General features: G+C 50.5%; 1 protein-coding gene across 7 annotated transcripts in view; it reads right to left on the bottom strand.

Annotated features, from left to right (window-relative positions):
- Nucleotides 1-20,950, bottom strand: part of ZNF76 (zinc finger protein 76) — a 34,311-nt gene that overhangs the window by 1,575 nt on the left and 11,786 nt on the right. For 2 of the 7 annotated variants that reach the window (XM_081828058.1, XM_081828059.1), the window contains exons 2-12: nucleotides 12,796-12,964; nucleotides 8,589-8,669; nucleotides 8,400-8,477; nucleotides 7,091-7,290; nucleotides 3,997-4,113; nucleotides 3,598-3,673; nucleotides 2,933-3,058; nucleotides 2,649-2,828; nucleotides 1,615-1,848; nucleotides 1,357-1,520; nucleotides 492-656 (exon numbers count right to left, since the gene is read on the bottom strand). In XM_081828058.1, coding sequence (XP_081684184.1) covers nucleotides 492-656; nucleotides 1,357-1,520; nucleotides 1,615-1,848; nucleotides 2,649-2,828; nucleotides 2,933-3,058; nucleotides 3,598-3,673; nucleotides 3,997-4,113; nucleotides 7,091-7,290; nucleotides 8,400-8,477; nucleotides 8,589-8,669; nucleotides 12,796-12,868 — 1,494 coding nt within the window. In that variant the 5' untranslated portion in view covers nucleotides 12,869-12,964. Of the gene's footprint in view, nucleotides 1-478; nucleotides 657-1,356; nucleotides 1,521-1,614; nucleotides 1,863-2,648; nucleotides 2,829-2,932; nucleotides 3,059-3,597; nucleotides 3,674-3,996; nucleotides 4,114-7,090; nucleotides 7,291-8,399; nucleotides 8,478-8,588; nucleotides 8,670-12,795; nucleotides 12,965-20,950 lie in introns of all 7 variants that reach the window. The other 5 variants (XM_081828060.1, XM_081828063.1, XM_081828062.1 and 2 more) reach the window with 5 other exon arrangements.

Here is a 20,950-nt window from a genome sequence, read left to right as displayed (position 1 = left end):
CCCCCCAAGCCAAATAAAAATCCCTTCAAGCAAAGTGGCTGGGAACAAGCCAGAGGGGGATGGATAAAACCATTATAGGTCAGACTAATTAGCATGGGGCTCGGAGCTTGGTGAGGTGGCGTTTTTCTGAGAGCCAACTTAATTTAGGGATTTGGATTCACAGAGGTCAGAGCTGTCAAAGGCCCAGAGGTAATTTAATCTCATTTGAAAATGGACTGAAGTCTGTGGAAAAGTGACCTGCCTGTGGTAGCAAAGCAAGTTAGAGGTAGATCAAGATTTAGACACTGTCTCTTGACCCCCAGTGAAATGCTTTTCCAGAGGAGAACGGCTGATGGAGCAGAGGGGCCGTGGGGAAGACAGACCCTTTCTTTATGGGGGGAATCTTGGTCCCTGTAAGAAGGCTGGACGAGGTCAGCCTGCACGTTAATGCCCACCCCACAAAAAGGAAGGACAAGAGAACAAGAAACCCCAAGCAAACCGCCTGGTCATACGGGCTGCGTCTGGGTGCCATCAGCGCTGACCATGGTGACCGTGTGTGTGCCAGATGTGGCCAGGTCATCGTCCTCACTGGGTACGGTGAGGGTGGGGCCGCTGTGCTGGGTCACCATGCTGATAGCACTCCCCAGGGCCTGCAGGTCTTCTGGGGACAGGCTAACCTGCCAGCAGGAAGGAAGATGAGCTGGGAGTGCACTGGCAGGTTGTCCGAAAGCCCCTGGGTGGAGGTACCTGTGCTCGCAGACATGTTAGCTTCTGGAGAAGCTAGAAGATTCGCTTCATGTCACAGAGGGGGAGGGGGACAGGGACAAGCAAGGAAAACGGGTCTTTGTTTGCCCAAAGGAAACACTAGAAGAATTCTGCTGATCACTCCTATTTACCATCACTTTGCCTCGGGGCTCTGTTCCATGCAGTTCGGGCTCTCGACCCAATTTCATCCTCATGGCAACTCCAAAAGACAGAGATGCACTTGACAGTGGGTGCTGACAAGGGTCTTATCATACTGCTGGCTAGAAACCCCAGGCCTCCAGACCCCACACCATGCTCTGGCCCCCACAACACGCCTCTCTTGAGGACAGCCAAATGTCTCACTCAAACGATAGGACCGTCAGCCTCCATGTAAAGAGGGAAGCTACTAACTGTGATCTAGAAGTTCTAGAGGCTGAGGTGAAAGCACGAGGAGGAGGGGCTGGCTGACAAGACTCGGGACCCTCAGCCTCAGCTCTCTGAGCTCCATGAGGCTAAAAGGTGAACCTGGGTAGGGGGTGGGGCTATCAGAACTTCGGGACCCCCCAGAGAGAGTGAGAGAGGGGACCAGCCGCAGCGGCCCCCCCGCCCCTCCCCCCACCCCGGGGCCTGTACCTGCTGGGCGCCGTCCTGAGTGATCAGAGCCACCCGGGGCGCCCCGTCCTCCTCGGCCACCATGGCCACTTGGGCTGGGATGTCATCGCCCTCTTCCTTCACCTCCGAGAGGTAGGCAACACGGGGGCGTTTGGGCGGCGGGCTCTCCTCGGTGGCACAGGCAGCTGGGAGAGGAGAGCCCGAGCTGACACCTGCCACCGGCAAGCCACGGGGAGGCCTGGCCTGGCCCCGCTCTCACCTCCTGCCCGTAGCCCTCACCGTCGAGCTGCTGCTGCTCGTACAGGGCCTGCTCGCTCTCCTCCGTGGCCTCCAGCTCGCCGTGGGCGCTGCGCTTGTGCATGGCCAGAGTGGAGGTCTGCCGGTAGGTCTTGCCGCACGCGCTGCAGGTGTACGGCTTGCAGTGCGTGTGCACCACGTGGTGCTTGTACAGGCTCGAGTACTCGGTGAAGCGCTTCCCGCAGCCTGGGACCGTGCAAACGTATGGCTTCTCCCCTGGGGACACTGGGCTATGAGGGGGGCGGGAACTGGGGCTGGCAAGGGGAAAACTAAGGGGCCGGGGGCGGGAGACGGGGATTGGTGAAGGGAGGCTGGGGGGGGGGGGGGAAGGGCGCGGTACTGAGACCTAGGACTCTCAACAGACACAGCTGGGGGTGACGGCCAGCAGAACAGAGGGGACAGGAGTGTGGGACAGCTGAGCCCAGAGGGAAGGCTGGGGCGAGTGAAGGGACTGGTGGGAGGACACGGGGAGGGGCTCGAAAGGTGAATGTTGTGAACAGGAGAGGCAGCAGATAGAGCGGGATGACTGACATAGCAGGGGTGATGGGGGAGGGAGGGGACACATATGCCGAGAGATGACACAGAAGGCTGGATGAGGGATATGACACTGGGGAGGGCGAGGATACGCAGGAGTCATATGGACCGTGGAGGAGGTGAGGAGCTAAGGGTGACATTTCACTGTTTTTCCCCCATCACGCCTGACCCTGGCCTTTTCCCGGGAGCTCAGCTGGAAGGGGAGAATTCAGGGTGGGTGTAGGGAGGTGGCAGGGAGCTTGAGAGGGCCAGCGGGACCTGTCGGACGGGACCTAACCGGCAAGGAAGGAACTGCTCACTGCAAGTGAGACAGTGGTTCTGGCCGGAACCACAGAGCCCCCTCTCCCCGCCCACAAGCCAGCCTGCAATGGCCAGCAGAAGGGCTCGGGGCTCGGAGCCGAGAACATGTCTCAGGTCAGAAGCCTAGGGTCGAGAGGGCCGGGGCCTCAGAAGGGGTGCTTCTCCCATGCCGGCTGGCCCACCTGTGTGGATGCGCACATGATTCTTGTAGTTGGTGGCGCTGGTGAAGCCGCGGCCACAGTGGGGCTCGGGGCAGGTGTAGGGCCGCTCGCCTGTGTGGGTGCGCACGTGTACCTTGCGGATATTAGATGTGGTGAAGGAGCGGCCGCAGCCCTCGAAGGGGCACCGGAATGGGCGTTCACCTGTGGAGATGGGGTGTGTGGGGTGGGCTGGTTCAGGAAAGGGGGGGTCATGCCGGAGTAAGGAGCTCCAGGTCACAGCGTGAACGGGGCAGGGCCCAGCCTACCGGTGTGGGTCCGGACGTGCTTCTGCAGGTCTCCTGAGGTCTTGAAGGCCTTGCTGCACAGCTCCTCTGGGCACTTATATGGCTTTTCACCGGTGTGGGTGCGCACATGGCTCTTCAGCCCGTATCCTGTCCGCAGGTGGGAGGGAAGGACGAGAAGAGCACTCTGGGGAATCTGCCTCATTATCCTAATTCAGAGGCTCTCCGTCTTCGGGTGGGCTCTGTGAGGCCCCATGGCTCCTCAGGCACAAGAAACCTGTGTCTGCCTCTATCCCTACCCAGCCCGGGCAGGCCAGAGGGGCTGGAAAAGCCCACACTGCTCTCCTCCCCTCTCCAGGGGCGGCCAGTGCCATTCCAGAACACAAGCCTGAGAGCCACGGCTAGAGGTTTCCGAAGGGAAATGGAGCCCAGAGAGACGCAATGGCCCAAATACCCCACAGCCGATGTAGGAGGCGGGGCCTCTCTACCAAGCCCCCAGCTCCCTTTGCGAGTCTGGGTGACGCTGCCCCCACTTCCGTAACAGGGTTTCCTCCAGAGATGGCGCCCTGCAAGTCAGAGCGCTTAGGCAGCAGTTTCTCTGGGAAGGCAGGAAATTCCCAAAGTGAATCTAGAACTCTCTGCCCTCAGTTGGAAGCAGTCCATCTTTAGTCTTCTTCTAGGTAGGTTACCTGTGGCAAAGGCCTTTCCGCAGCTGGGGAAATCACACCTGTATGGACGGTCACCCGTATGAGCTCTTTCATGCACCTGTGAGGACAAGCAACCACGGGACTCAGAGGGACTGGGGTACGGAGGGCCTCTTCCGTTGTCTTTAGGGCTCAGAGTACCAGCACTGGCCACCTCCTTTATTCTGCCTCGTTAGCTGAGAAGCCACCTCCTCCAGAGGGCCCTCCCTGATTCTCTTCCTTCCTGCACTCTTCATGTGTGTCACAGACCCCTGGGCTGACATTTCGGTACACTCATCTCCTCCTTTCAGTAGGGCAGGGACTGGTTCTAGTCAAAGCAGGAAGTCAGAATTACAGCCTGGTGGGGAAAACAGTAAGGCTGAAAGGTGCGCGTGACCACCTTACCTTCAAGTGATGAGCAGTGGTGTAGAGACGCCCACAGCCTTTGTAGCCACAGCGGAATGCCCTGTCCCCAACCTGCTGTCCTTTGCCGTTATGGGGAGCCTGGTTGTCATGCAGGACCTGAGGAAAAAAAATCTTGAGGTTCCTATCTGTATCCTCCTCAGTGACGAGAGGGAAGAGGTGGAATATAGGCAGCTTAAGACCTAACACACAGGGTTAAACCTGCCAGGGGGAGAAGGGCAACCGGGGGAGACAGACCGAGACAGGAAACAGGCACTGAAGCACTCTGCAGGAGAAACAGGGCTCGCATGTGGAGTCCCCACCACCTGTCATGGATACAGGAAGGACTCAGTGTCACAGGGGCTGTGACAGCTATGGAAGAAAGGCCATCTCCCAGACAGGTAGGTAAGTTTGCTGAGAGCCAGCACCCCCACTTTTTTTTTTAATCTTTAAAAAAACCGTTTATTTATTTACTTACGTATTTATGAGGCGGGGGGGAAGAGAGCATGCAAGGAGCACGGTGGGGTGGGGGGAGAGGGAGAGAGAATCTTAAGCAGACTCCATGCTGAGCGTGGAGCCCTACATGGGGCTCCATCTCAGGACGCTGAGATCACGACCTGAGCCGAAACCAAGAGTTGGGCACTCAACCAACTGTGCCACCGGGGTACTCCTTAAGATTTTATTTTTAAGTAATCTCTACACCTAGTATGGGACTTGAACCCACAACCCCGAGATCAAGAGTCCCACGTTCCACTGACTGAGCCAGCCAAGCCTCCCAGCAACCCCCACTTTTTTTTTTTTTTAAAGATTTTTATTTATTTATTTGACAGAGACACAGCAAGAAAGGGATCACAAGCAGGGGGAGTGGGAGAGGGAGAGAAGCAGGCTTCTAGTCTGACCTTGAGTGAGTCATTCCGCTCCCAGGCCTTAGCTCGTGCCTCTGAGAGGATGAGACAGGACTAGATGACCTCAGAGGTCATTTCCAACCCTCGATTCCCCTGACAGCCAGTGAGGCAGGGGAATGAAATCCGAACACCTGAGTGGGTTAGCCCGCCAAGCAGGCCTGGCCAGGGAGCCCAAAGTGGGGCTCGATCCCAGGATCCTGGGACCATGACCTGAGCCGAAGGCATACGCTTAATGACTGAGCCACCCAGGCGCCCCCACCAGCAAGCCCCACTTTTGACCACATGCACCTAGGAGGCCACAGCTCTGGACGCCGTTATCCTCTGATGGGAGGAGACCCCTCCCTCCTTGTGGGAAACCTGTGCTCAGCAGGAGCATTAACAAGGGGGCTTGCTGTGGGGATACGCTCACCTGGGTTGACCAGGGTGAGGTACAAGCAGCAAACTGCAGAAACACCCAGGGCAGGGCCTGCAGGTGCTCACCAGAAGTTTCAGCTCTAACCACAGCACCCAGCTGACTGACCAGTCCGCCCTCCCCCCGCCCCATCTTCTCTCTTGAGAACATTGCTGGAGCCACCTGCTTCCCACCTGCCCCGGGCTTCAGGGAGGCCTTACTGCTCTTCTGCTTTCCTGAGCAGGGTCCTGTTGGGACTGTCCCTTAGTCTTTGTTTCCGGGACACTCTGGCCTTCCCAGAAGCTCCTGAGGGTGCCTGGGTGGCTCAGTTGGTTGAGCGACTGCCTTCGGCTCTGGTCATGATCCCAGGGTCCTGGGATCGAGTCCCACATCGGGCTCCCCTTGCTCTGCGGGGAGCCTACTTCTCCCTCTGCCTCTGCCTGCCACTCCCCCTGCTTGTGCTCTCTCTCTCTGCTAAATAAATAAATAAAATTAAAAAAAAAAAAAAAAAAGAAGCTCCTGAAACAGAAGTCTGGAAGGCATGGGGAGTAGGAGACGAATTGGTGAGGCCAAATTCATGGCAAGGTCTGTCTAGTCAGCTCCAAGTCAGGGGGTCAAGCAGCTGACAAAATTCCACACACTTAAACAGCTGGTGAATGGCGGGGGAGTGTCACAGGTGGCCAGGCCTGCTTGGCGTGCTAACCCATTCAGGTGTTTGGATTTCATTCCCCTGCCTCACTGGCTCTCGGGGGAATCAAGGGTTGGAAGTGACCTCTGAGGTCATCTAGTCCTGTCTCATCCTCTCAGAGGCACGAGCTAATGCCTGGGAGCAGAATGACTCACTCAAGGTCAGACTAGGTGGCAGGAGAATCAGCACGGACCTCAGGGTTCATGATCCAAAGCCCAGTTGTCTTTCTAACAGCAGCAAGTCTCAAATATGGCTTCTAAAATACACCGCAGGGAACGGAGGGAGTGGGCAAAGCCCAAAGCAGTCTGGTGTCAAGTTTTGTGCTTCATGTTGGAAAGACATGAGAGTTTCCTCTTCTTCTCTGATACTGCTACGTAGTCTTATTATAAAAACAAGCCCCCCTCCCCAAATTTTGGGTAACATTAGTGCCCCAGGGAGCCCTGCCATGTCCACCCTGAGGCTCTGCAGTTCACCCCAGGGAGGGGGCCCCCCGGTTTGGCGTGCTCACAGATCTCGGTGCCCATGTCGCCCATGGGCGGGACCACCACTCTGGCAGAGAGCACGCCACCTGACTGACACGTGGGGAGAGCCCTGATCTTCCTCCCTCGCAGCTGAGCTACTGTGCGGGCCCCATGTCCCAAGAATCCCAGCCGCTCTGCTGCATCTGCCCTCGTCACTGCCTACTGAGGTTATTCCCCCAAATGACTACATGAGTTGCAGAGAAGAAATAAATATGAGACTGGCTGACCTCGGTGGCCCGGAAAACTAATAAAAGTCACTGGCAAGGGCTTTCTCAGACAGCACAGAGGATTACTGTAACAACAGCCCAAGTGCAGCAGGCTCTAAGTCACCACCGTACAGATGTCACCGCTCTTCGAAGCTGCCTTCCCTCGGCCGAGACGGCATAAACTAGGGGGAGCGTCACCAGCTGTTGGTGGCCCCGGCCACGCTGTCACGCACGCTGTGGACAGATGTGTCGGGGGAGCCGGGGTGGAGGGGCAAGATGGGGAGTAGCTCAGGCCAGGCCCGAGCACAGGACGGCCCTTGTCCCCTCGAGTGGTGGCGATCTGGGCCGAGGGAGCAGACGGGCCGCGTCAGGCTCCGCAAGCTCACCTTGCTGGCATACTGCTCCAGGGCCACCACCGTGTCTGCGCTGAAGCCCTCGTCATCCTCGGCGGCCAAGTCCTCCAAGCCCACCTCCGTCTGCACGGCCAGGATGGCGCTGTCTGGCGGCACAGCCACGGGGTGGTGAATGTAGGCGGTGGAGCCATCTTCCAGCTGGACGGCTTCCAGGGCACTGGGGTCATAGCCCTCTGCGGGGAACACGCAGTTAGCCCCGAGGCCGCACGAGGGCAAGGGATGTGGCGGGGACCCTGGCTTTAAGGTAACGAGAACTACATATACCAAGGAAGGTTTCGGCATCTTCTGGTCCCTCTCCTTGGTGATTCACTCTGGCTGGCTCTTCTTCTGGGGCCAGCTCTCCCGAGGACAAGGTCTCCTATGGAGCTCTGACAGGGAACTCACAAAGTCCCCAAGGAGCCGAGGGGACCATTATCATCTTGGCCTTAGATGACCACAAGAACCTCCTAACTGGTAGCCCTTTAATTCCCTCCAGGCTGCACAGCATCCAAAAGGATCTTTGCAGGACACAGGAAATCATATTATCTGATGGTTCCACTGCTTCCCACCAGTCTCAGGATAAAGACCAACAACCAAACCCTTACCTTGACACTCAAGCCCCAGTGCTCTGGCCCCTGCCTCTCTCATCTTACCTATCTTGCCCTCCCTGCCCCCCCCGCCCCCATTCTGGCTCATAGCAGTTCCCTGAAATATGCCATTCTTCCTCCTCCCATCTCTGAGCCTCACATGCTGTTCCTGCTGTTCCCTGCCATCCCTCTTCTTCCAGCTGAGCCTACCCTTCAGCTCTCAGCCTGAGCATCACTTCCACGGAAAAGCCCTCCCTGTGCTGGATCTCTGCTCATGATGATGAGTTCATCGGTGACTGTTCGTCTCACTTCTGTCTCCCTCTGGCCTCTGGAAGAACAGGGACCATGCCTGCCTCCATCCCCGCTTGTACACTCCATACCTAGTGCAATGCCTGGCATGCAGTAGTTGAGCAAGAAACCACTTGTAGAAGGGATAAACGGTTATTCCTCAGTACTTAGACACCCTCGGGTCCTACTTAAAGCCCTAAGACTTTGCAGCTGTGGTAGAGACAAAGCCACCATTAAGGCCCATGCTGTTGAGTTCAGGGGCTGTTTCCTGGAGGCAGAAATCGCCTCTCCGATGGTAGGCACCGGGGGAGGGAGGCAAGCCTGCTAATCCAGGTGAGCTTGGGCACTACAGCTCCCATGGCTATGCCCCAACTTCTGCCAGTTCTGCCTCCCTTCCGTCCCACCAGTCATGAGGACCGTGACCCCACCTTTGGGTGTGCGGTGTATGTAGGCCATGCTGCCATCTTCCAGCTGTACAGGCTGTCCATCCTCAAAGGAGAGAGGTTCTGTAAGGAGAGCAATGCTTGCCTTTCTTTGCAGCTCGATGCCATCCCACCCCTCCCTCGGTGGGGGCTGCCTGGCCTCCATGAGGCTGGGGTGTCTTGGGGTGCTCTCACCTTTCTGCACCGTCACTTGGTGAATGTATGCAGTGGTTCCGTCCTCGAGCTGGATCACTTGCCCTTCAAGCAGCTTCTCTCCTGTGAAGGTGGAAATGGAGAGAAGCAGGTCAGGCCCAGAAGAGGGCCAAGGGACACCTGCCTGCTTCTCGAAGAGGCCTGTTTGAGGCACAGTTTGCATGTCTAAGCACAGGTGACATGCTCCATGTCCCCTGCTCCCTGCCTCTCTGGGCCTGGGCCTCAATGCTACTGGGTGTGAAGACATCCCACTATGAGGAACCCTAGAGCCCCCAACAGATTCCCTTCCTCTACTCGAGGAGCAACTTCATTTATTATTCCATACATGCCCAGTAAAGTGGGGACTTCCAGCCTAACGGTAAGCTGCCGAGACTGATCTAAATAGAGAACAAAGAATGCCCTGAAACCTGGAAAGACCTCAGTGGGTCAAAAATCAGCACTCTAACTGAACTAACAAATCGAAATACATTCCTTGTCTCCCACTGTGCAGTACACCCGGAACTAGACCTTCTAAGGCGGAATAGCTTAGTGGTTAAAAGCAAGTGGCTCTGGAACTGTCCAGGCATCCTGGGTTTGAGTTTCAGCTCTACCTCTTACTAGCTGTGTGTTCTCAGCAGTTTATTTAACCTCTCTGTGCCTCAGTTTCCTCCTCTTAAAAAGAGGATTAAAAACCGTGTCTTTGTCACTGGGTTGCTGTGAAGGTTAAATGAATTAACGAATATAAAACAATGCCAGGAGTGTGGGTAGTCAGCCTTCAATAAGCCTTAGCTTTTTTAAAAAATTTATTTGGAGAAAGAGCGAGCGGCAGGGAGGGGCAGAGAGAGAGGGAGAGAGAGAAACTTTAGCAGACTTCTGCCTTGAGCGCAGAGGCCGAAGTGGGGCTCAATCCCACGACCCTGAAATAACGACCTGAGCCAAAACCAAGAGTCGGATGCCCAACCGACTGCGCCCCCCCAGGCGCCCCAAGCCTTAGCTTTTATCATCATAAACCCGATCTGCATTTTAGAAGAGAAAATAAAGCAACAGGGAGCTAATGTGAACTCAACCGCTATGCTATTGCGTGTCCTCCAGGCCTTGTTCCACTGCCGCTGTGGGGACTGTCTCCTTCATTCACCTCTGACCTTTTCATTTCAATTTTCTAATTAAAAGATGACTCACCCGAGGCAACAAGCAAGCAGTATAAAACATAACAAGACTCCAGAGTTCCTGAGATATTACCGTTCCTTTGCCTCAGATCTTTACTGGGAAGCACTTTTTTTTTTTTTTTTTAAGATTTCATTTATTTATTTATCTTTAGAGATGGTGGTGGAGGATGGGGCTTACTGGGAAGCACTTCTAGGAGCAACAGGCTCTTTGGTTTAGAATTAGGATTAGACAGGGATGTGTGGGTGGCTGAGTTGGTTAATCGTCTGCCTTTGGCTCAGGTCATGATCCCCGGGTCCTGAGATCGAGTCCCACATCAGGCTCCCTGCTTAGCGGGAAGCCTGTTTCTCCCTCTGCCCCTCACCCTGCTTGTGCTCTCTATAACAAATAAATAAATTAAAAAAAAAAAAACAACTTTGTAGAATTAGGATTCGACAGGCCTCTCCTCATGTCCAAGTTTCCCAGGGGATGAGAGGGAACGAGGCGAGAAAGGTAAGAAGGGAGAGGGAAGAGCTCATGACAAGTGGTTTGCTTACTCCTTTCTTCACGAGTTTCAGGTTTAGGAATTTGAACTCTTATGATGTGGGGAAAAGACCAGGCAGCTGCTTCTAGCCTACCTCTGCTAACTCCCCCTCAGAAGAATCCCCAAACTCACCTCCACACCGAGTCTTCTCGGGTCAGGAACCCACAGTTCTACAACCCAGCTGAAGCCAGGTGAGGTAGAGACAAAGGTTAAGACATAGGAGAAAGGCAGGCAGACGGACCCCCTCACCGCCTCCCATCAGCAAGCCACGGGCTTCCCTGCATTTAACGCCTTATCTGTTGCGGCCAGAGCACCGCACTTGGGGTTCTGAGAGCAGGAGCAGACTTCTGCTAGCACAGCGGCTATTGCTTTGAGGCACGAGACCAAAGGTTGAGAAGAGTTACTTGGGAAAAGATTTCAACCTAGAATCACCTCGCACACCAGAGACGACAATGCGGAGGGCCGGGTGGGGATGTCAGCTGACTGACACGGCCCTCATGTCCCATGATGGAGAGGTGGCCATATGTTCCCGTTTGCCCCGAAAGGTCCCAGTGCATTTTTATTCACAGCACACTCTTCCACTCTCAAAAGTGTTGAGAAAAAACGTTTTACGCTTACCCTGATGATAGACAAAGCTCATAAACCGTTAGGGCTGCCTGCTGCCTAAGCTGGCCCCAGGGAGAGCTGGCCGCTGACAAGGGACAGTGGCCTGGTCAAGAGCTGCAGGGGAGCTCGCCAGGGGGAGTGTGGTCCTGGTTCCCGAAGGCCGGCTCTCCCCTCAGGAGTGTGAAATCGGTTGTGTGTGAGTCTGTGTGTGCACACGCTGTAGGAGCCAGAGAATGGCGACGAGAGAGAGAGAGGAACGGGGAGGTGGGCGAAGCAAGGAGACCCACACAAAAAAGGGGAAGACATAAGAAAAGAGGGTGGCTTTCTCAGGCCAAGCGTGGCCACTTGCTCTTTATTCACCCACTCGACCATTAATTCACAGCAGAAGACCGAGGCACGGGAAATAACTGGGTCCAGGGAGCAGATGCAGCCATTTTTCCAGGCTTCCTAAGTTCTTCCATCTCATTCTGCTGTGACTGCAGCAGAGGGGCAAGACCTGCGATGGGGAGTCTGCCAACAGAGAGTTTCAGGCTTCAAAGGTATTCCAGAGAAGTTCTGCTCTCAAGCAGACGAAGCCAACCAGGCCCACACATCATAGACAGCTCTTGACAAAAACCTTTCCAGAAGGCAACCCTCCCCGCCAACACTGTCATATGGAAAGAGCTTACTGAGGAGATTAAGGGGCCTCTTTGTCGTCATCAGGAAGCAGACAATTTAAAATAAAATCAACAAACAATTTCTCTGGGGAACTGAAATACACTTTCACAATGTGTTGAGATGAAGGCGGGCAATGTTGCAATGACAGTGCATTCACGAGGATGGTGGAGCTCACAGAGTCCAGAAGAGGGAAAATAAAGAGCAGGAGCGAGGCGATGTTTGCCCAGTGCTGTCCAAGGAAGACAGGCAGGCCATCTGGCATGCCTGAGAATGCTGGTGAGAAAGGAGGCTGTCACAGTGGTGAGTGTCCCTGGCCCGAAGGCCCTGTCCTTCAGTGACACTCAGTTCTGACTCCACACCCACCTTGATTTTAAGTTTCTTGAGAATGGAATTTCAGGTGATTCCAAATTTCAGGTAAACAGCAAACTCTTTGTCAGTACTTAGTGCTACTATTTTACTACTTTTATTTTATTTTCTTAAGATTTTATTTATTTATTTGAGAGAGAAAGAGAGAGAGCACATGAGCAGGGCCAGAGGGAAAGGGAGAAGCAAACTTCTCACTGAGCAGGGAGCCCAACTTGATCCCAGGACACCCGATCACGACCCGAGCCTAAGGCAGATGCTTAACTGACTGAGTCACCCAGGTGCCCCATTATTTTACTATTTGTAGTGCTTAATCCCATGTTTATACTTATCTATCCCATGCAGTATTTGGGACATACTTTACTACAAAATTATTCATTGTCTATCTGCAATTCAATTTTTTTTTTCAATTCAAATTTAACTGTATACCCTGTATTTTTATTCCTGGCAACCTTAGTGGGGCCTAAGGGATGAGATCTATGCTTGGGTGTCCCCCTCTGTACATGGCTTAACTTACTTGAAAGTTTCTAGAGAGCACTGAGAAACTGGACTTATTTGAATTATTTGAAAAGTGGGAAGACATATAACCAGCAGAGTGTTCATTCATTTCCAGAAATATTTATGAACTACTTACAACATGTAAGGAATTCTGCCTTTCAGAGGTCTTGGTTCCTCCAGCTGGGCTAGTCTGATTTTCTAGGCTGGCCTGCCTCGATGGCATTTTCTTTTAAAGAGTTGCCATTTTGTCAATGACCTCAAGAAATTCTCATGCTGAGTAAGTTGTGGCATGCAAGCGGGAGTGCACGGTGGTGGTGGTGGTGAGACTTTGAGAAGGGGACACTCCTCTCCAGAGGCTGGGGGACAGGGTGAGATTCTGGGGTACCTGGAAATACTCACCTTTGACAGCTTGCTGGACATAGGCTGTCGTCCCATCACTGAGGGTCACCGTTTGCAGCCCCAAGCTCTCCATGGCAAACTGCTACTCGTACACTCAGACATGAAGTTGGCTTCTGGCCAGCACCAAGAGCCACAGCTGAGGTCAGAGATTTCCTTCTGGGTCACAAGTCTGAGAAAATGGACAGTGTCACATTATGAGTTGCACAGCTTCCTCCTGCTACAAGGACACATAAGGAAAGAGTGAATGAGGCCAACCAAGAAGAAAAAGATGAATTCTTCAAAGTATAGAACTATGCTGGCTTTTGTGAAGGTTCACAATATAAATATTGAAGAATTCTAAAAGTTGAGCATACAACAGAAGCACGCCAGCCAAACTGGTTGTAAAGTAAGATTCACTGATCAAAACCCACTTTTAAACTCACTGTCCTGGGGGGCCTGGGTGGCTCAGTTGGTTAAGTGTCTGCCTACGGCTCAGGTCATGATCCAGGGGTCCTGGGATCGAGCCCCGCATTGGGCTCCCTCCTCAGCAGGGAGCCTGCTTCTCCCTCTCCCTCCGCCCCTCCCCCTGCTCAAGCTCGCGTGCTCTCTCTCTCTCTCAAATAAATAAATAAAATCCTTAAACTCACTGTCCTTAGAAGGAAGCCCCGTTAAAGGCAGGCTGCCAGCCCCAGTGCTGCTGGTTCTGGGGAGCACACATCACATCTCTACACATTCCAACAGCTTTCCTATGCTCCGACCTATCCATCCACTGGCCTTGTTGACTATCATCAGGGAACATCCCACAGGCATCACAAACAGAATGAGGCCCCAACAGAACTCATCATGTGCTCCCCAGAACTCTTCTCTTCCAGTATCCCCCATCCCTGGGCTAGCATTTCCAGCCACCCAGAAATGGTGGGGTCATCCTTGATTCCTTCTTTGCCCTCAAAAGTCTAGATACACCACTATTTGACACCATACACAAAAATTAAAAGGGATTAAAGACTTGAATGTAAGACCTGAAACCATAGAACTCCTAGACGAAAACACAGGTGGTAAGCTCCCTTACATGGTCTTGGCTATAATTTTTTGGATTTGACACCAAAAGCAAAGGAAACAAAAGCGAAAATAAACAAATGGGACTGCATCAAACTAAAAAAGGTCCTGCACGGCGAAGGAAACCATCAACAAAATGAAAAGGCAACCTATAGAAAGGGAGAAAACATCTGCAAATCATATATCTGATAAGGGGTTAATATCCAAAAGATACAAAGAGCTCATACAACTTAACAGCAAATACCCCAAACAATTCAATTAAAAACCAGGCAGAGGATCTGAATCGACATTTTCCAAAGACATCCAAATGGCCAAAAGGTACATAAAAAGATGCTCAACATCCCTAATCATGAGAGAAATGCAAATCAAAGCTACAATGAGATATCACCTGTTAGAATGGCTATTGTCAAAAAGACACAAAATAGCAAGCATTGGGGAGGATGTGGAGAAAAGGGAACCCTTGTGCACTGTTGGTGGGAATGGAAATTGGTGTAAATTGGAAAACAGTATGGAGGTTCCTCAAAAAATTAAAAATAAAACTACCATATATGATCCAGCAGTTCCACTTCTGGGTATTTGTCCAAAGAAAATAAAAACACTGACTTGAAAAAATATACACATTCAGCATTATTTACAATAGCCAAGACATGGAAAACTTAAGTGTCCATGGATGGATGAATGGATAAAGAAACTGTGGTGCATATATACAACAGGATATTATTTCGCCATAAAAAATGGAAATCTTGCCATCTTGTGACAACATGGATGGACATAGATGGTATTATGCTAAGTGAAATAAGTCAAAGACAAATACCATATGATCTCACTCATGAATGGCATACAAAAACCCAAAAAACACGCAAACTCATAGATACAGAGAACAGATTGGTGGTTGGGGGTAGGCAAAATGGATCAAGAGAGACAAAAGGTACAAACTTCCAGTTATAAAATAAGTAAGTCATGGGGATGTAATGTACAACATGGTGACTATAGTTAGTAATACCGAATTGCATATTTGGCAGTTGCGAGGAGAATAAATCTTTTTTTAAAGATTTTATTTATTTATTTGAGAGAGAGAATGAGATAGAGAGAGCATGAGAGGGGGAGGGTCAGAGGGAGAAGCAGACTCCCTGCCGAGCAGGGAGCCCGATGCGGGACTCGATCCCAGGACTCCAGGATCATGACCTGAGCCGAAGGCAGTCGCTTAACCAACTGAGCCACCCAGGCGCCCGCGAGGAGAATAAATCTTAAAAGTTCTCAACATAAGAAAACAATCTGTAATCATGTAGGGCGATGGATATTAACTGTGGTGATCATTTTGCAATACATACAAATATTAAGTCATGATGTTGTACATCATTTATACCTCAACTAGAAACAATTTTTAAAAACTTAATAAGTCTATGTACCTATTTCAGATATCACCTCTCACATCTTAACTACCGTAAGAGCCTACTAATGTATGTCCTCAAATAAGCTCTTGCCTGTTTCCTAGGCATTTTGTAATATTGTGTCAGACTTTTAAAAAAAGTTCAAGGGCACATGAGTGGCTCAGTGAGTTAAGCATCTGCCTTCCACTCAGGTTGTGATCTTGGCGGGGGCGGGGGCGGCTAGGATGGAGTCCCACGTCAGGTTCCCTGCTCAGCAGGGAGTCTGCTTCTTGCTCTCCCTCTCCCCGCCCCCTCCCCCACTCATGCTCTGTCTCTCTCAAATAAATAAAATCTTTGGGTGAAAAAAAAAAAGTACAAACCTAAATCCACTACTTCCTTGATCAAAACTCTTCAAAAGCTTCCTATGGCCCTCGGACTCCACCTTGCAGGCAAGGCTGGGAGCTGTTATAAATCCCTGCAGCCCTTGGCTCTACCTCTTCCTAGCACTCACACACCTACAGTCACCTACTTCAGTACTTATCACTGCCTCTTTCACATTTGTTGCCCACACAGGACTTTGGGCTCCAGCCTGGTTTCTGGTTCACTGTGGGCTCTCTGCAAATCCTTGTGGAGTGACTCACCGGGTCCTTGTGTGCAAGGAGGGAAGTGCTGGAGCATCCTGCTGGCAGACTTCCTTTGCATTGGTGATCAGCCTACTTGAGCAAGAGCCCATAGCTGTGAAGCCTTGTTCTGGGTTTAGCAGTTAAGATTCTCACTGCCCATCCACAGAATTCCCCTGGACTTGGGACCTGGACTGCCTACTTGGTACTCACTATCTGCCAACTGATCTCCATCAGTACTGCCCAAACTGTTTTCATGTTGGGGCACCCAGGGAGAAGGATGTTTGTACGTAGCAGATGGCTTCTGCTTGAAGCCAGGAGCAACCAGCTGGGGCTCTGGCAGCCCCAAGGGCTGAGCGGGTCAATATCTTTACATAACTATAGCCCACTTGTGACACACTGGTTGGGATGTTCTACTTTAGACTTGGCATCCCCATTAGAATTATTCATTCATTCTGCCCATAACCATTTACTGAATGGGCTAAGCTACTACTAGCAGTAATAGTGAACAGTGCTGTAAAGGAACAGGGTACTAGGCATTTTATACATAGTAACTCATTTAATCCTCACAACGATCCTATAATTACTGTTATTGTCCTCATTTTATAGTTGAGGGAATTGAAGCCCGAGACACTAAGTAACTTGGCTCAAGGCTGCACAGCTAATAAGTGGGAGAGGAGAGGGGCGCCTGGGTGGCTCAGTTGTTAAGTGTCTGCCTTCGGCTCAAGTCATGGTCCCAGGGTCCTGGGATCGAGCCCTGCATCGGGTTCCCTGCTCAGGCGGAAGCCTGCTTCTCCCTCTCCCACTTGCCCTGCTTGTGTTCCCTCTCTTGCTGTGTCTCTCTCTGTCAAATAACTAACTAACTAACTAACTAACTAACTAACTAACTAACTAACTCAGCCCCTGATTAAAAAAGAAAAAAAAAAAAGGTGGGAGAGGCAGATTTTGAATCCAGGCCATCTGGCTCCAGAGTATGCTCTTAAATACTTTACTATGCAGCCTAGTACAGAGGTTTTTTGCTAAGGCCACCTGAAAACAATATTTTGGTGTGCAAGCTTGTGCATTTTTCTGAAAAGAAGGGAGTTTAAGATTGTCATGAGTGTCTCACAGGGGTTAAAGGTAAAGAACCACTGGTCTAGATGGGAATTCTGGCATCTGACCCATCTTATCTGGTCTACTAGGATCCTGGCAGTGACCCCCACCTTGCCCAGAGCCCTGATAACCACAAGCTCTGGTCCTGACCTCTCTTGGTCTGCTCCCTGACCTTCGACTTTCAGAGTCTCAAGCAGGGAGAGAAATTCTTTTGGTAACCTGTTTTTGTTAACAGCATTGTCAGAATAAGGACACACGTGAGACCTAGGTCTGAAAACAAAGCAGGTTATAGGTTGAAACAGGATGACAAAATGGCCTCAAATCTGTATGGCTGACTGCTGTGGCTGCTTCAGCAATAGCTGGTTTAATTGAGCACATCTGTACTCTACTGGGACTTTCTGAGGAAAATCCGCGGCACGGTTAACAACACAGGTTCTGGAGTCAGACAGCCCGGGCTCTAACCCAGGCTCTACCTCTTTGAAGCTGTGTACCCCTGGGCAAGTCACTGAACCTCTCTGAGCTTCAGATGCCACTTGTAAAACAAATGGGGCTAATAATAGCACCTTCGTCACAGGTTGCTGTAAGGATTAAATAAGGTCACATATGTCAGCCTTTAGCACAGTGCTGGCACATAAGAAGTACCCTAGAAAAACTGGCTCTGAGGGGGAGGGGATGGAAGAGGAACAAAAACGAAGTGCTTTCGAAGCAACGGGCAATTTCCAAAAGGTAGCCAAACAGTGGCAACAGCCCTGGACTAGAATTCTGCAGAAATGGCTTCTCATCTCAATTCTACCTCCTGCGACTGCCTCCTTAGCTGTAAAGTGAAGTGCTGCCCCAGATGACCCTAAAATCCTTCCCACTGCTTGTGCTAATTACATTTACCACACAGACAGCCCTTAACAGAGCCAGCCACTGTTCAAAGCACTTTACCTATATTAACTCCTTTAACCTTAAAAGTAACGCTATGAAGGAATAGGTACATTATCCCCACTTTATGGATGAGGTGACTGAGGCTTAGAGGTAGAGTAATTTATTCCAAGGTCCCACAGCTAGGAAATGCGGAAGCCAGGATTCCAAGCCAGGCTGGCCGGCCTGGGTCCATACCTCTTAATACCCCGTGCATTTCTTCCTTCTGCTAATGCAGTGTGGCACAAAACACTTGACTATTGATTAGCTTTCCTCTCACCCACAGTAACTTAAACCCAGTCCTCTTGGACCTGACCACAATGGAAAGAGGGACGAGCTGGTAGCCACATTTCAGAAAGTAACGCTTCTTAGCCTCAAAGAAAACAAATCTCCACTCCTTCACATGTTCTCATGTCCAGGCTAAATATTCAATTTTCCTCCTTAAGCCCATAATATAAACCTTTAAAACAGTCCACTCTGGCTCTCCAGGCTTTCCTGCTCTCTGCTGCTGCCTTCCAACAGGGCCTGACCGCGGGTGGGGAGAAGGTGCTCCGTGGCGGCCACGCGTGTACAAGGGTCTGACCGCCATTTCTCTCCCTTTCCTTTGTGAAACGATGCTTTCCTCGGACTCCTTCTGTGCTGGTACTAAACTAACAACAGTGATACTGGCAGCCAAAGAGAGGCCTGTCACTGCCTCTGGATGGCTGTGACTGCGCATTTCCTGCCTGCACTTGACATTTCAGATTCATAACTCCCGTGGCCTTCTGAGCAAGGATGGAGGGGGAGCAGGGGCAGCTGCTCTGTTTTCTCCTTGTAGGGTATAAGGTTTGTCAGCTCCCCAGTGACCTAAGCTGGGTGTAAGGGAGAGACAGACTGGGGATTGTGGAGGGGAGAGAAGAGCCATGACAGTGGGTAGGGATGAATAGGGAGTACACCCAGACTCTTCCAGAAATTGCAGCCAGCTTCTGTTTGTTGCATTTTAAAATGAACTTAACCTATTGTTGGCTCTGATGCAGGAAAGAGCCCTATGGCTTCATAATACATAAATGTTTCCTAATGTAAAAACGTAAATTATCATTTATCAGGGAGAGAGGACATTTAGAAAAGCTTTTTGGATACTTCAGATCTTTAGGCCTTTCTATGAAACAAGATGTGCTTCAATTGTCTCCTCAAAGCAGAAAAATAAGGGCCACGAAAGACGGGAAACTAGATGGCAGCTATATATTCGTGTTCCTCCACTTTGGCACGGTTCAGATCTCATCTGACCCACACCCAAGCTAGGCTGCCTTGACCACAGGCACCTGTTCACTCTTCCATCATTTTCTGCCAACCCAAACTCCTTGGACATTTGCAACAAGGCTTTCTGTGCTCTGCCTCAGCCAGCCCAGAGGATAACTGTATTTAGAAGCCAAAAAAAAAAGAAGAAGAAGAAGAAAAAGGAAGAAAAAAAGAAAAAAACTAAAACATTTGCTTGGAAGGAGAAGAATGTTCAAGTTTGGGGGGTCATGGAAGACTTAATTTTCACTCAGAAAATTCCTCATTTGGAAATAAACAAAACTTCTCAGAGAGGACAAAGTGACATTATGCTGGGAGAGACAGAGGCTGAGCGAGTCAAGTGGCAAACAAATGAGAACCAGATTTGGAAGAGCTGTAGTAAAATGATTCAGTATTTGTTATTATAGAAAAGGACTTCAATGCACACACAAAAACCCTACTGAAACAGGCTTGGTTCTGTGGGTTTTCAAACAGTAAAGAGAAAACAGGAAATTAATAACAGAAACTTGCATTAACATAACACACATTTAAAACATCAGCTAAGCATCTCTTTGCAAAAGGCACATTGATTTTAAAAGCCCAAATCACTTTTTAGTATGGTTCCTATTTGGCTACTACAATTTTTATAGATTTTAATTAGTCACAGAAAAGAGAGTAATTAGGCAAAGCAGATTATTTTTAATTCCAAAGGGCAATGAAAATGCATACCCCTTTACTAGCTGAACAGAATTCATTTAAACTAAAACCTAATTTTCAGTCCTAAGTTTAAGGTGAATTTTAACACCTTAGTTTGTAAACACCGAACACAGAATCATGGCTGAGTTTCAAACCCACCTTTAGTCCATGGAAAGAAAAGTCCAGAATAAAGTCATTTTGGAAGGGTGATCCTAAGGGTGTGCTTTATACCAATATGCAAATTAATACAGATATTACCAAGTTACATCTGACTTGTTTCTGGGGGTCACTGCTGGCTTGGGAAGGGCTATTTTTTTTTTTTAAAGATTTTATTTATTCATCTGACAGAGAGAGACACAGTGAGAGAGGGAACACAAGCAGGGGGAGTGGGAGAGGGAGAAGCAGGCCTCCCGCCGAGCAGGGAGCCCGATGAAGGGCTCGATCCCAGGACCCTGGGATTATGACCTGAGCCGAAGGCAGACACTTAACGACTAAGCCACCCAGTCGCCCCTATTTTTTTTTTTTTAAGATTTTATTTATTTGACAGAGAGAGAGAGCCAGAGCACACAAGCAGGGGGAGTGGCAGGCAGAGGGAGAGGGAGAAGCAGGCTCCCCACTGAGCAGAAAACCCAGGACCCTGGGAACCTGACGGGAGCCGAAGACAGACGCTTAATCGACTGAGGCACCCAGGGAAGAGCTATTTAAAAATGAAACATACCATCAGCCATCAGGGGGGACTGGATCATCATAGTTATTTAGGAGCTTCAAGTTATTTAAAAACATCACCCCAGGGGCGCCTGGGTGGCTCAGTCGTTAAGCGTCTGTCTGCCTTCGGCTCCCATCACGATCCCAGGGTCCTGGGATCGAGCCCCACATCAGGCTCCCTGCTCAGCGGGAAGCCTGCTTCTCCCTCTCCCACTCCCTCTGCTTGTGTTCCCTCTCTCGCTGTGTCTCTCTCTGTCAAAATAAATAAATAAAATCTTTAAAAAAATAAAATAAAATAAAATAAAAACATCACCCCAGGACTAAAAGGTTTAATTTATTCCATCAGTTCATTAAATTGGAACAAGATCCAAATCTCAACTAGGAAGAAAAGGTAGTTTTTGCTTTTGAAGCAAAGAAAATCAAGTCAAAAGAAAGTTAGGTTTAAAAAAAAATCAGTATTAAGGGAAAATATTAAAG

The sequence above is a fragment of the Leptonychotes weddellii genome, chromosome 8 (assembly GCF_054177405.1).
Source record: "Leptonychotes weddellii isolate Sample4059 chromosome 8, ASM5417740v2, whole genome shotgun sequence".
Classification (NCBI taxonomy): domain Eukaryota; kingdom Metazoa; phylum Chordata; class Mammalia; order Carnivora; family Phocidae; genus Leptonychotes; species Leptonychotes weddellii.
The sequence above is the reverse complement of the archived record's forward strand: the minus strand, read 5'-3'. Positions and strand labels throughout refer to the sequence as shown.